At 49.1% G+C, this 15637-nt stretch overlaps 1 protein-coding gene across 3 annotated transcripts in view; it reads right to left on the bottom strand.

Moving 5' to 3' along the window:
* Positions 1–15637, bottom strand: part of WDFY3 (WD repeat and FYVE domain containing 3) — a 1930620-nt gene that overhangs the window by 990581 nt on the left and 924402 nt on the right. For all 3 annotated transcript variants that reach the window (XM_078676292.1, XM_078676293.1, XM_078676294.1), the window contains one exon: positions 877–1067. In XM_078676292.1, coding sequence (XP_078532418.1) covers positions 877–1067 — 191 coding nt within the window. The remainder of the gene's footprint in view (positions 1–876; positions 1068–15637) is intronic.

Genomic DNA, 15637 nt, shown 5'->3' with positions numbered 1-15637 from the left:
ATTTCAATAGGAGGCTAGTCAGACTTTAGTAGGGGATCATAGATCTTTAATATATAGGAAACTGCCCTGATCTGTATGTGATAAGGGAGCTACAGACATACATTTTCACTTTTAATAACAAATAAAAGAGAAAATCAACATAACACTGCCGCTTTTGATGGGTTGGGGAGATGCCATCTTTTGTACAGGCTAAAAGGTGAAGTTTTCTGGGAACAATAAGAGTAGGTACTGTAGAAACATTATGAAAGTTGAAATGGGCCCTTGCATTGATATAATACAGAAGAGTGTCCAGTAGTCATCAATTTAATATCTTTGTTTTATAAGTTGCTTCACCATGGTCATAATCTTCTGAATTTTAAAAGAGAATGTGGCTTATAAGTTATGCATTGATTACAGAAAGCAAAGGTGAGCTGGTTACAACAGCAGAATAAAATACATTTTATTCATTATTAGAATGTCATACAAAGAGCTATATTTTGCTTACTAATACAGAGTTAGTAACAGATGTGAGTCATTCATTCATTCATCCATCAATAATGCCGGGGTTAATCTCACATCAAAGCGCACTTCACTGATTACTTTCCATCCAGTAATGCTCAGCCTTTACAGAGGTCAAGAAAAACCTCTTAGGAGATGTGCCAATAATCGTGGCTACATTCTACTGTTGCGAAATATAAACTGGGCTGATTTGTTTTGTCTGTAACTATGGAAAAAAGACACAAAATTCACATTACTTTTTGGGGAGATTAGCAAGTTCTTACCTTGCTCCTGATAATAATCGTATTTTCACAGATACTGTATAGAGTATACAGAGTAATTTGGACACATAAGAAGAAGAAACTTGATCTACGCTGCAAGAACAGCTTTTAGACTGACCTGATAGCCTTTGATTCGATCCATTTCTTTGCTGGCTAGTGGGTTGCTCTTAACCACACACACCAAAGCCTTCACAGCCGCATATAGTCCCTCAACATCTGATGCCATTGCTACTAGCCCCAAGATGGCAGCGGCACCACCGATGTATTGTAAAGTGGTGGCAACAGGCTTAGGGACAAAGGTTCTGACCCCTGAAGGGAGAAAAACATACAAAATCAAACCAGAATATAAAGTCAGTAATTACGTTTCAACATGTGCACATGAAACAGAAAGCACTCTAACAGTGAAACCACATAAAAGCCACATGTCACTGGCTGTGAACAGCAGCTTAATGATGGACGCTGCAGATTGTCAAGATTGACGTGCAAGAGAGGTTGACATGCCAAACTTTCATGTGCTGTAAAGGCAGATGCAATATTTGTCTGCCTGTAATTGATTTGAATGGTATGGATAGATTGGAGCTTTGTTAGTACTAGGATTGGAAGGGAAACTAGGTTAAGAATTTAAGGCCAGATGTTCTACACTCATGTCACAAACCAGTCACTATTTTTTACACATCTTTTGGTTTGCGCACCGAGCTTCATTCTATGATGCAACTGATGTACTAATAAGCAGCATCGCAAAACGAACATTTGTAAGAGGTCACGAAAGCTCTTACCTTGCTAATATTTAAGAGGCAAGGCGCATAATGTGACCTGGGAAGGTCGGGTGGTGGTCTGAGAGGGAGAGTAGTTCTCAATGCCTGCATTTGCATTCCAAGCACATGAAAAAAGGATACATACCAGTAGTCCTAGTTCTGCATCGTGGGTATCTTTGAAGTCATACACGTTGAATACTTCCCCCGCTGCCTGCGCGGACTCCGGTACACCTTCTTTAACATATATAAACTTTGGAGAAATTAATTTTCCATAAAGCCTCAGTGTAGTCTATTAGAAATGCCATTTTCTTTCTGAATGCTGGATAAATTAGTTGAAGTCGCTGAGTAGCTTTGTACATCATTTGTCATGGAAAAATGCTACATAAAAAGCATGAGGAGAACTGCGGCCTTATAGGCTAATACTGACAGAAGTGAACAAGCATTTGCAATGCAATAGGTCTCGCATTAGGAAAGTTTGAGCAATTGGTCTTGTAAATGTCACATTTTTTATTAATGTGTTGGTTTTGAAAAAAGCGAAATTAATAGCTTTGTCATTTACAATGCCAATACTTTTAACATTTGCAAATGTGACACATATAGCATTTGTAATGCAACATGTTTTGTATTTACGTGACTTAGATGTATTGATATTACAAAGAATAATGGCTTTTAATTTGTTTAAATAAGTAATACTTAAATAAAAGTTATTGTAATTTATAATGGCAATAGATTAAACTTTTGTAAATAACTTTTGTGAAGATTATGTTCAGTGTATTTTATTGTGACGAAAATCCAAGAAAAGAAGTGAAATATTAACATCTTTTTGTGACATTTGTAATAAAGCTTGAAACATCGAGAGAACATATTTGAACCAGTTGTTGTTGAATGGTTGCACCGACTGATGCTGTGGTGGCGACAAGTGATACTGTGGTGGCGACGAGTGATACTGTGGTGGCGACGAGTGATACTGTGGTGGCGACGAGTGATACTGTGGTGGCGCGATAGATAGAGTGAGGGCAAAAGATAGATAAATAGAGTGAGGGCGATAGATAGAGTGAGGGCGATAAATAGAGTGAGGGCGATAGATAGATAAATAGAGTGAGGGCGATAGATAGATAAATAGAGTGAGGGCGATAGATAGATAAATAGAGTGAGGGCGATAGATAGATAGATAGAGTCAGGGACGGATAGATGGAGAGTCCGTCGAAGATAGAGGGGCGATAGATAGAGTCAGGGCGATAGATAGAGTCAGGGCGATAGATAGAGTCAGGGCGATAGATAGAGTCAGGGCGATAGATAGAGTCAGGGCGATAGATAGAGTCAGGGCGATAGATAGAGTCAGGGCGATAGATAGAGTCAGGGCGATAGATAGAGTCAGGGCGATAGATAGAGTCAGGCGAAATGAGTCAGCGATAGATGGAGTCAGGGCGATAGATGGAGTCAGGGCGATAGATGGAGTCAGGGCGATAGATGGAGTCAGGGCGATAGATGGAGTCAGGGCGATAGATGGAGTCAGGGCGATAGATGGAGTCAGGGCGATAGATGGAGTCAGGGCGATAGATAGAGTCAGGGCGATAGATAGAGTCAGGGCGATAGATAGAGTCAGGGCGATAGATAGAGTCAGGGCGATAGATAGAGTCAGGGCGATAGATAGAGTCAGGGCGATAGATAGAGTCAGGGCGATAGATAGAGTCAGGGCGATAGATAGAGTCAGGGCGATAGATAGAGTCAGGGCGATAGATAGAGTCAGGGCGATAGATAGAGTCAGGGCGATAGATGGAGTCAGGGCGATAGATGGAGTCAGGGCGATAGATGGAGTCAGGGCGATAGATGGAGTCAGGGCGATAAAAGTCAGGGCGATGGAGTCAGGGCGATAGATGGAGTCAGGGCGATAGAGTCAGGGCGATAGAGTCAGGGCGATAGAGTCAGGGCGATAGAGTCAGGGCGATAGAGTCAGGGCGATAGAGTCAGGGCGATAGAGTCAGGGCGATAGAGTCAGGGCGATAGAGTCAGGGCGATAGAGTCAGGGCGATAGAGTCAGGGCGATAGAGTCAGGGCGATAGAGTCAGGGCGATAGAGTCAGGGCGATAGAGTCAGGGCGATAGAGTCAGGGCGATAGAGTCAGGGCGATAGAGTCAGGGCGATAGAGTCAGGGCGATAGAGTCAGGGCGATAGAGTCAGGGCGATAGAGTCAGGGCGATAGAGTCAGGGCGATAGAGTCAGGGCGATAGAGTCAGGGCGATAGAGTCAGGGCGATAGAGTCAGGGCGATAGAGTCAGGGCGATAGAGTCAGGGCGATAGAGTCAGGGCGATAGAGTCAGGGCGATAGAGTCAGGGCGATAGAGTCAGGGCGATAGAGTCAGGGCGATAGAGTCAGGGCGATAGAGTCAGGGCGATAGAGTCAGGGCGATAGAGTCAGGGCGATAGAGTCAGGGCGATAGATAGAGTCAGGGCGATAGATAGAGTCAGGGCGATAGATAGAGTCAGGGCGATAGATAGAGTCAGGGCGATAGATAGAGTCAGGGCGATAGAGTCAGGGCGATAGATAGAGTCAGGGCGATAGATAGAGTCAGGGCGATAGAGTCAGGGCGATAGATAGAGTCAGGGCGATAGATAGAGTCAGGGCGATAGATAGAGTCAGGGCGATAGATAGAGTCAGGGCGATAGATGTGTGTGGTTGTGTGTGTAGTTGTGTGTGTAGTTGTGTGTGTGGTTGTTTGTGTGTGGTTGTGTGTGTGAGGTTGTGTGTGTGGTTGTGTGTGCGGTTGGGTGTGGTTGTATGTGTGTGTGGTTGTATGTGTGTGTGGTTGTATGTGTGTGTGGTTGTGTGTGGTGGGGTTGGGAGTGTATGGTTGTGTGTGTATGGTTGTGTGGGGGTGGGTGTGTTGTGTGTGTGTGTGTGTGTGTGTGTGTGTGTGTGGTTGGGTGTGGTTGTGTGTGTGGTTGTGTGTGGTGGGGTTGGGAGTGTATGTGTCAGGTTCTGAATCATGGCATATCGCGCCTGTCCAATATTGTGACTACGGGTCCCAGAAGCCTTAGCGGCAGGAAGGCGGGAACTATAAAGTATCAGTGGACCCGGAGGTCGGGTTGTATTGGATTAGTGTTTGTTCCTGTTTGGTTAGCGGTGCGAAAGCTCGTTAGACTGAAGGACCCGTGGTGCTTCGCAGTGCTAGCGCGAAGACACGGATTACTGTGGCAGACCCATATCGGGGTCGGATCTTGTATCGGCTGTGGAGAGGCGTGACGGCTGTTGCGACTGGGAGACGCTGTGGTCCTTCGCTGGGTTTGAAGACGCGAAGACACAGCCCCCATCAAACCTACTGTGGTAGCGAAGAAGCGCGTCGGCTGATGCGTTGTGGAAACACTGTGGTGCTTCGCTGTATCTAACGCGAAGACACAGCCCTCATCGGAACCTCCGTGACAGCAGGAGAGCGGGTCGGCTGGAGCTTCGTCGCAACGCTGTGGTGCTTCGCAATCTCTTGCGCGAAGACACAGGCTACGGTGGTTTCTTGAACTCAGAGAGTGATTCTCTCGTGGGGGAGTGCTTCATGACTGAAAGAGGAGACTGCTCACTTCGTACTGAGGAGCCCAGTATTATGTTGACTCCGGTTGTGTTGGGATAAGGCGAGCAGGATCTCTTCTCCGAGGAGCCTCCTCGTTATCATTTCTTTTTCTCTTATTTGCTTTCCAGGCTCTGGTGTATGAACCTCAGATACTCGTGTAGGCTTCTGTGCCATTAACAGAACAGGGGGTGTTATATCATTTGTTTGCTAAGAGACTATGTTTTCAGTGATACCTGACGTTTTCCATGATGTTCTCAGAGTGTGTGTCACCAGTAGGTACATAGAAGGGTTTATAGAGTAGGAAATACCTAGAGGAGTGATAGGGGAATAACGTTGTGTTTATGTTCTCATATGAAACACCCTGGGGCGTTACGCAGGAGGAGAGCGTCAGGCGGTACCAAGGTTCCCCCGCGAGTTCTCTTAGCAAGGTAGGAGCACGACAGTATCAGTTGATATAGTTAGACAGGTGCCCAGGAGTGGAAATAACGGGCTCTTTCTTTGTTTTCCAGATTGGCAACCCCCCTGGCCGCACCATCCCGGCCATTTACATTTTCCCTCGCCAGATCACCTCTAAGCTTGGGGTGTCTAAGAGAACCTAGCTTGGGGAGGTCTGGAGGTGGACCGATTGAGCATCGCCCGGATCCCAAAGAGCGTGGTTATACCTGACAGTATGGTTGTGTGTGGTTGGGTGTGTGGTTATGTGTGTGGTTGGGTGTGTGGTTGGGTGTGTGGTTGGGTGTGTGGTTGGGTGTGTGGTTGGGTGTGTGTGTGGTTGGGTGTGTGTGTGGTTGGGTGTGTGTGTGGTTGGGTGTGTGTGTGGTTGGGTGTGTGTGTGTGGTTGGGTGTGTGTGTGTGGTTGGGTGTGTGTGTGTGGTTGGGTGTGTGTGTGGTTGGGTGTGTGTGTGGTTGGGTGTGTGTGTGGTTGGGTGTGTGTGTGGTTGGGTGTGTGTGTGGTTGGGTGTGTGTGTGGTTGGGTGTGTGTGGTTGGGTGTGTGTGTGGTTGGGTGTGTGTGTGGTTGGGTGTGTGTGTGGTTGGGTGTGTGTGTGGTTGGGTGTGTGTGTGGTTGGGTGTGTGGTTGGGTGTGTGGTTGGGTGTGGGTGGTGGTTGGGTGTGTGGCTGGGGTGGTTGTGTGGCTGGTGTGGTGGTTGGGTGTGGGTGTGTGTGTGTGTGTGTGTGGTGTGGTGGTGGTGGTGTGTGTGCTGGTGTGTGTGGGTGTGGTGTTGTGTCTGTGGCTGGTGTGGTGTATGTGGCTGTGTGTGTGTGCGGTTGTGTGTGTGGTTGTGTGTGTGTGGTTGGTTGTGTGTGTGGTTGTGTGTGGTTGTGTGTGGTTGTGTGTGTGGTTGTGATTGTGTGTGTGGTTGTGTGTGGTTGTGTGGTTGTGTGTGTGGGGGTGCATGGTTGTATGTATGTGTGTGCGGTTAGAGAAGGATGTATGTGGAAGAGAGCAGCAGATCAGCACAGGAGAAGAGAACCGGGGAGTTAAGGAAGGAAGCAGGTAGAAGAGAACAACATATTCGCACAGGAGAAGAGAACAGGGAGTTAGAGAAGGAGGTGGGGTGAAAGAGAACAGCAGATGAGCACAGGAGAAGATAAGCGAACAGGGAGTTAAAGAAGAAGTTGGGGTGGACGATAGCAGCAGATCAGCACAGGAGAAGATAACAGGGAGTTAAAGAAGGAGGCGGTGGAAGAGAACAGCAGTTCAGCACAGGAGAAGAGAAGAGACCAGGGAGTAAAGAAGGAGGTGGGGTGGATAAGAGCAGCATATCAACAGAGGAGAAGAGACCATGATGTTAAAGAAGGAGGCGGTGGAAGAGAGCAGCAGCTCAGCACAGCAAAAGAGAACAGAGAGTTAAAGAAGGAGGTGGGGTGGAAGAGAGCAGCAGATCATCACAGGAGAAGAGAACAGGGAGTTAAAGAAGGAGGCGAGGTGGAAGAGAGAAGCAGATCAGCAGAAGAGAACAGGGAGTTAAAGAAGGAGGCGGGTGGAAGAGAGCAGCAGATCAGCAGAGGGAGAAAAGAAGAGAACAGGGAGTTAGAGAAGGAGGTGGGTGGAAGAGAGGAAAAGATCAGCACTGCAGAAGAGAACCGGGAGTGAAAGAAGGAGGTGGGGTGGAACAGAGCAGCAGATAAGCACAGGAGAAGAGAGCAGTGAGGTAGAGAAGGAGGTGGGGTGGAAGAGAACAGCAGATCAGCACGAGAGAAGAGAACAGAGAGTTAACGAAGAAGGCGGGGTGGAAGAGAACAGCAGATCGGCAGAGGAGAAGAGAACCGGGAGTTACAGAAGGAGGCGGTGGAAAAGAACAGCAGATCAGTACAGGAGAAGAGAACAGGGAGTTAAGGAAGGAAGTGAGTGGAAGAGAACAGAACAGGGAGTTAGAGAAGGAGGCGGGGTGAAAGAACAGCAGATCAGCACAGGAGAAGAGAACAGGGAGTTAGAGAAGGAGGCGGATGGAATATAGCAGAAAGATCATCACAGGAGAAGAGAACAGGGAGTTAGAGAATGAGGCAAGAGGAAGAGAACAGCAATCATCATGGGAGAAGAGAACAGGGAGTTAGAGAAGGAGGTGGTGGAAGTGAACAGCAGATCAGCACAGGAGAAAAAAACAGTTAAAAAAGGAGGCGTGGTGGAAGAGAGCAGCAGATTAGCACAGGTGAAGAGAACAGGGAGTTAAGGAAGGAAGCGGGTGGAAGAGAACAACATATTAGCACAGGAGAAGAGAACAGGGAGTTAGAGAAGGAGGCGGGGTGAAAGAGAACAGCAGATCAGCACAGGAGAAGAGAAGCGAACAGGGAGTTAAATAAGCAGTTTGGGTGGACGAGAGCAGCAGATCAGCACAGGAAAAGATAACAGGGAGTTAAAGAAGGAGGCGGTTGGAAGAGAACAGCAGTTCAGCACAGGAGAAGAGAAGAGACCAGGGAGTAAAGAAGGAGGTGAGGTGGATGAGAGCAGCAGATCAGCACAGGAGAAGAGACCAGGGAGTTAAAGAAGGAGGTGGGTGGAAGAGAGCAGCAGATTAGCACGGGAGACGAGAACAGGGAGTAAAAGGAGGCGGCGTGGAAGAGAGCAGCAGATCAGCACAGCAAAAGAGAATGAATATGCTACGTACGAGGAGGAGCTACGCTCGTAACCAAGATGGCCGCATAAGCTCCCGGCTCCGCCGGCTTCCGCCAGAGGCGCATGAATCCTGACTCCCATCCTGATTTCCCGCCGGACTCCCGTGCAGGTGAACTGCGCCTGATTCGAAAGGTGCAATCCCGGAATTTCTAGCTGCTGGGATGACAAAGATAGGTCGTGTGCCATTCTTGGCCTACCCCAGATTTGAAGCCGGGGCCTCGAGTTTTAACCCGGCCGGGTTGGAGTTGAACAACATCGGCCGCGGACCGTGGGCGGTTCCGGTCTCCCGAAGTGGCGTTTTTCGTCTCCCGTTATGGATGGTGATTTGGTGACAGCTCTACCCAGCAACTACGGTGGCCTATTGTACCGACTATTTGTTCGGGGTTCCGCTGCCCGGGGGCCCCGTTGAGCTCCCGGGGTTTTCTGGGCTCGGTTCCTCGTGGGCGGCGACGGTACTGCTATCGTGCTTTGGACTTATTAACAGTGGTTTCTACATTGCTTCTGCCCTGTGCCCCGGAGAAGTCGACCTCCGAGGTTAGGACACCCGCCCGGTCGCTCATTGAGGGGCGATGGCGCGGGCTGAAACTACACCGTCGCTACGCACTGTAATGGCCGCCATTTTAGAGCTCCACACACGATTCACCGCCACCTTCCAGGAGATGATCATAACTGTTGATCATATAGGCTTGGGACCGGATTCCGGCCCTTTGTTCCTGGAGAGCCGAGATACTTCTTCCGCGGAGAACGCCTTGATTGTTACCGAGGACCCTGTGCAGACTACCGACACGGAACTCTACTGCGACCCTAAGATGGCGGCGATCGAGCCCGAAAGAACTGGACATTTATTTAGCCCTATGTCGACCCCGCCCGAGATGGATGTGACTATCTTCGTAAGCCATTGTGACTTCTCCAACGTCTGTCGGACTACACCTTTGCCTCTTTTTGTGAGTGATCAAAACCGCTTTGCTGATTTATCGCTGGTGGGCAGTGGATTTGCTTTGACTTTTGGACTCTGTGGCCGTCTATCCTGTTTTCCCTCCTATCGCATTGATCTTGACACTCTACTATTTTCTATTAATCTTGTTGTGATGGCGGTTCGGATGGACAGAGCCTGCGTGGAGAAATGCAGCGACCTATTTGTACTGGACGGGGTCATCGTGATGGATCGTGAGGGTTTGGGCTGAACTTGATTGGACTTTGATGCACCGTTTCTTTTGTCTTTGCTGGGTGGTATCTGTGGGAGCGAGGGCCAGATGTGAATCTGATTGTCTGATTATTAGTCTGATATGCTCGGGACGGGATTTGCTGCCTCTGCGGTGCCGGGGGTCGGGCGGGATGGTCCTTTTTCTGTTTGCGGCTCCCCTACGGACTGTCTCTTGATTTGCTAAAATTTGCTTAACACTACGGTAGGGGGTGTCTGCTTTTGGCGGGGGGATGGGAGTCCGGGAGCTCGTATCGTTTTGCAACATTCTCCTCCTCCAACTTTTTCCCTTCCTTGGGGCGTAGTTTAGGGGGCGACAGGCACGCTGCTAGTGGGGTTAGGTCGTAGCCATCTGCAGGGGTGTAGGGTTGTGTTTTTTTTCAAATTTTTCCTTTGTTATTTTCTATGACCATTCGATTTCCCTTTTCCCTTCTTCACAAGAGATGTGGCGTATTCTCCTGATTTTTGCCTAAACGTATCTGGGTGTCATATGTTTGCCTCGTATATCCTGTACTCCTGGTGGGCGGGTGCTGTGGGGGGGTGCCTGCGGTCATTGCTATCTAATTGTTTTGCCTCTGCTTTACGCTGGTATTGATTTCTTTGCTGATTCTGACTGTACGGTATTTCTTCACTTCACTTGCCCGTCCACAGCTGTGTGTAATTCGTTTATGACACCCGATATGTATATTTCTCCTCTTGTGTTATAATAATAAAAAGATTTAAAAAAAAAAAAGAATATGCTACTTACTAGTATACATCTGTTCTTGGCATGTAAGGCTGCTGACATTCATATCTATAGCATAGATCGCTGCCTAGTGTTGGGTCCGGATGATTGCACATTGTTGTCCTGGAAGAGTCTTAGAAGTATCACGAGATAGGTGGCTCCTACCCTGGACTACAGTGCGCATGGGCATCGACTCCATCCCCAGATTGTTTTTAGCCATTGTGGCGAAGATGGAGTGCAACTGTGAGAAGTTGGCCTGATGTATGATGTCCACAGTTCTGTGGGCACCTTGTATCAGTCCAAACAATCCCTTATGGTGATGGTTGTAAATCAACCTTATAGACAAGCTATCCTAGGGGTAGCATGGACTAAGCAGCCTTAAAGGCTTAACTCAAAGGGGCATGTGAAGCCAGCTGTTTTACCATATGCAATCCTGTAATACCAAATGAAAGGACACCACACAAGTTATATATTATAAAAATACATGTATTTATTCTCAGAATAATCCCCACTACTCTTTATGAGCAATGAAGCACAAGCGTTTAAACAAAAGAACAATATAACATATACAAGTTGCACGTTTTTGGATGAGGCCGGTGGCCACTCAAACCATATATCAAAAAAGTGGTATAACAATCAATAATCGATCGGGGGTAAGGCCTAGGGCCTTGGGAATCGCTTGGACTACACTGGACTAACCACAGTTAGGACGGGAGTAGCCCGCGGGATTCGGGTGCAGTGCTGAAAGCACAGGCATGCACCAATGTAAAATCAATGGTGCGTAAAAGTTATCGTTTTACAGATTAAAGAGTCTTCCGACTGGACTAGGACTACCAAACTTTAGAGTTAGGCACTAGAGGTGTGTACCCGTGTAAGAACACCGGCGCTAGTAAGTTACCTCACCCACAGGAAGCGGGTGCATAGGTGCCAAAGTGTGTCGGGTTTCGTCACGCAGTTCGATGGTGCCTGAAGATGAAGATGCTGCAGGCGTCCAGAAGAGAAGTGTCCGGTGCGATCCAAGGGTGGATGGAAGCTGAAGGGTACCTGAAAGCAGAGGGGACAGAGTCTGGGTCACTGGGCAGTGACCAGGAAGGAACCAGGCAATGTCGGGCGCAATCAGGTCGATGTCAGGTGCCTTGTCTCCGCTGCCACGTGGACTCTGGGGCACTGAGGATGTCCTGGAGTGAATCACGAGCTGTCCCACGAAGGCTCTCGCTGTCGGCGGTGTCGGCTTCACGATCGGAGTCAACAAGCCTTGGCAAAGGCAACCCACGCAGGATTCGAAGATGGCTTAACACTCGGACCAGCAAGGTCTGAGCGGGTGCTCCTTTTCAGGGGAGCGGGTGCCAGTCTAGAGCAACCAGACCAGCTGTTCAAGTTTGAAGGTTCGTCGGTTCTGGGGCCACTAGCCAACGGGCAAGCGACCGGACCAACGGGTCGAGCAGGAAAATGGAAAAGGGCCCCACGCAGCACTCGTCGAGTGTGGAGGGGTGAGCTTCGGTGCAAAAGCTGCTCGGGGCTGGAGCTTCTGAAACTCCAATGCACAGCTTCGAGGGAGCCTCGGGTGCTGCACGGTCAGCGCTTCGTGGTTTATTCAAGATGGCCGCTCCCACGCTTCAGGTCGCCTCCACGGGTCCCAGCTCTGCATGGACTGTGGATCGGGCTGTTGGAAGTCAGGATAGCTGGCTCTTGTCAGTCTCTGTCGCTCGAGTTCCGGCGGGAACTGCAACAAAGCAAACGTCGAGGTGCTGGATGGTGCCTGTTTGCACAGGGTGGTCACTCCTTGACCACAAGGGAGATTCTTCAGTCTTCCACATCGAGTGGGATGTCAAAGGGTCCAGAGTTTCTTTTCATAAGTTTCAGTCAGGATAATCTGATGTGCATTGGCACTGCTCCCACCTATATTCCAAATCTGGGGGCTGGATTACCTGCTAGGTCCCTCCTATGGGTGGGACCCAGGAAGGGGGTGGTTACACCCCTTTCCTTTGTCCAGTTTGCCACCAGGACTGGGGCTGGAGTGCCCCAGAACCGGTTTGACTGGAATCTGCCCAGGGACACCATGTGCGCCCCAGGCAGTGTCTAGTTTCTTTCAACCCTCCCTGCTACAATCCACTATCTCCTGTCTGTGGTGGTGTAACACCTCCCTGTGACAGGAGATCCTTTGATCAAGCCTCCTCTGTCGAGTTTCAGTCAGCAGCAGTAGGGCAGACTAGTGTCTGTGGCAGCAGCATCCATTTTGTGATGCTGGGGCTCTGGTTTGGATTAACCCCATTTGCAGTAAGTAACATGTCTTCCCCTCCTGGAGGGGCGGGACGCTGCCCCCATCGTCAGAATCATCGAGGGGGTAGCATTCCACGTTGTATGACACCAAACACGACATGTTTTGATAAAGTCAAACCGGAGTTGCAATAACCGTAAGGATTATAATGCACTTAAGAGTATATGGTATGGCAGTATCACTGGAACAGCTATAGGGAAATGGTCCCGCAAGCTGCAGACAGGCTCAGCTCATGCCAGAGCACTTTCTCACATAAAACCAAGCACTCTGCCTCCAGGATTGTTAAGGCCTGCCATAGGAGTGACTTATAGGTTTATATGTGTCCAGATATAGGTTTAGATATAGGTATACTACATATAAGCAAGGGGTGATTACACCACCTTGCCCCAGCTGAGGGATCAGCCAGTTGTGTCGATTTAAGTACCAGCCAGGGGTGGCAAAAGATATGCTGCATCCCCTGGTAGGCCTTGGATGCACCTATGCCCCTGGCACCTATAGTGCACTGTATAGGGGCTGACAAGGTGTCCAGTACCAAATTGGTTATGTACCTATAGTACATGTCTGTGAATTTAGAGAGAGAACAGCAGGCTGTGGGTCTGATTAGCAGGCCCACAGCCACATTAAGTCGAAAACCAGTGAAGCAAAAAGCAAAAATTTGGGGTGACCATAGGATAGCAGACCCTACTCTCCTACAGTAACAGTGTGAGCGATGACCATGCTAAGAGTAAGTGTAAGTGCTGCAGCCGCTACAGGCGCCGGGGAGGAGGGCGGGCGATATGAATGTCAGCATCCCTACATGCCAAGAACAGATGCATACTGGTAAGTAGCATATTCAGTTCGAGGCATGTGGGCTGCTGAATTCATATCTATAGCATAGAATATATAGCAGTCCCTCCATTAGCGGCGGCCGCCTGTGCCAGCTGCAGCAGTTTGAAAAAGTGTTTTTAGAACAGCCTGCCCTACAGCTGCTTGGAGTGCACATCTACACAGTAGTGTCTTGTAAATGTGTGTGGGGTAGACCATGTGGCTGCTCTACAAATGTCTTCTAAAGGGATATTTCCAAGGAAAGCCATGGAGGCCCCCAACTTGCGGGTGGAGTGGGTTCTCGGGGGGATTGTTAAAGTGCGCTTAGCTTTTTGATAGCAAATCTGAATACACTTAACGATCCACCTGGCTATACCTGCTTTGGAAATGGGGCTGCCTTTTTGTTGTGCAGAAAAGGCAACAAAGAGTTGTCGTCTTCCAAAAATCTTTGGTCCTATCAATTTAATACATCAAAGCTCTTTTGACGTCAAGAGTGTGGAGCATTCTATCTGCCACTGTCTCAGGATTTTGGAAGAACACAGGCAGTTCAATAGTCTGATTGATATGGAACTGTGAAACCACCTTTGGAAGAAATTTAGGGTTAGTGCGCAGCACCACCCGGTTGGAGTGAATTTGTATGAATGGCTCTTGTACAGTTAGTGCCTGGAGCTCACTAACATGACGCAGTGACGTAATGGCTATCAGGAAAGCCACTTTCCATGTTAAGAACTGAATCTCGCATGAATGTAGAGGCTCAAAAGTTGGACCCATTAGTCGGGTGAGGACAACATTAAGATTCCATGCAGGAGCAGGTGGGGTCCTGGGAGGAATGACTCGTTTGAGTCCCTCTAGAACGGCTTTAATGGCAGGCACTCTGAAAAGGGAGAGATGCTGCCTGTTTTTGAGATAAGCCGCTATGGCGGATAAATGTATTCGAATGGAAGCATATGCTAGATTGCATTTGTAAAGATGTAACAGATAACAAATGATGTTGTGCGTTGACGCGTCAAGCAGGTCTATGTTGTGGTCTACGCAATAAATGACAAACCGCTTCCATTTTGCTGCATAGCATGCTCTGGTGGTGGGCTTTCTTGCCTCCCGTATGATATCCATGCAGCCTGGAGGCAAGTTGAGGTAGCCAAACTCTAAGACCTCAGGAGCCAGATCGCCAGGTTGAGCTGTTGCGGATCTGGGTGCTGAATGTCGCCATGGCTCTGCGTCAAGAGTCTGGGTGTGAGGTGCAGCCTTTGATGCGGTACCACGGAAAGTTCTAGAAACGTGGTGTACCATGGTTGGCGTGCCCACGTTGGAGCAACCAGGATGAGCGTCATCGAGTGTTGCTTTAGCTTTCGTGCCACCAGCGGTATTAGAGGTGCTGGGGGAAAAGCGTATGCAAATTTGCCTGACCAGTTCATCCATATCGCATTGCCCTGCGACTGTGGGTGCGGGAACCTAGCGGCAAAGCTTTGGCATTTGGCGTTTTCCCTTGTGGCGAACAGGTCTATCTCTGGATGACCCCACTGCTGGAAGTACGGGCTGAGTACTGATGGATGTAGCTCCCACTCGTGCATTTGGTGGCTGTACCTGCTGAGCAGATCCGCCATCTGATTGTCCTTGCCTGGGAGGTGTTCCGCCATGAGGAAGATGTTCCTTTGAATGGCCCACTTCCACATGCTCTGAGCCAGACGAGACAACTGTGGAGAGGGTGTACCTCCCTGCTTCTGAATGTAGTACATGGCCGTCATGTTGTCCGTCCGGATCAACACGACCTTGTTGCACAGATGTACCTTGAATGCCTTCATTGCCATGAAGATTGCCATCAGCTCTAGGTGGTTGATGTGCATCTTCTTTTGCTGCGTTGTCCATAGTCCCTGCACTGTGTAGTGGAGTACATGAGCTCCCCAACCCTGGAGAGATGCGTCCGTCTTTAGGATGATCTGTGGCACAGGCTCCTGGAACGGTCGGCCCTTGCAAAGGTTGTGTGGATTTCACCAATCCAGAGAGTTGTATGCACGACCGGTCACCAACACTAGGTCTTTTAACTGTCCGTGAGCCTGATTCCACTGACGTGCTAAGCACTCTTGCAGCGGACGCATATGTAGTCTTGCGTGCGGGACTATGAAGATGCAGGAGGCCATCATGCCTATCAACTGCATGAACACTCGTGCTGGAAGCGAGTGTTGCGGTCTGAATTTCTGTATCAGCAATTGAATGCTGTTGATCCTCACTGAATTCGGCTGCGCTGTGGCCGCGAGAGTGTTTATTGTCGCGCCTAGATACTGCCGCACATGGGCGGGCTGAAGGTGTGACTTTGGATAATTCAGTGAGAATCCCAGATCGTGAAGAAGGTGAATGGTATGGGACATGTTGGCAGCGCACTGCTGGGCCGACTTTGCTTGGACAAGCCAGTCGTCCAAATAAGGGTAGACGTGCACGTT

The sequence above is a fragment of the Lissotriton helveticus genome, chromosome 2_1 (genome assembly GCF_964261635.1).
Source record: "Lissotriton helveticus chromosome 2_1, aLisHel1.1, whole genome shotgun sequence".
Lineage (NCBI taxonomy): Eukaryota > Metazoa > Chordata > Amphibia > Caudata > Salamandridae > Lissotriton > Lissotriton helveticus.
Note: the sequence above shows the minus strand (reverse complement) of the source record. Positions and strands in the feature narration are given on the sequence as shown.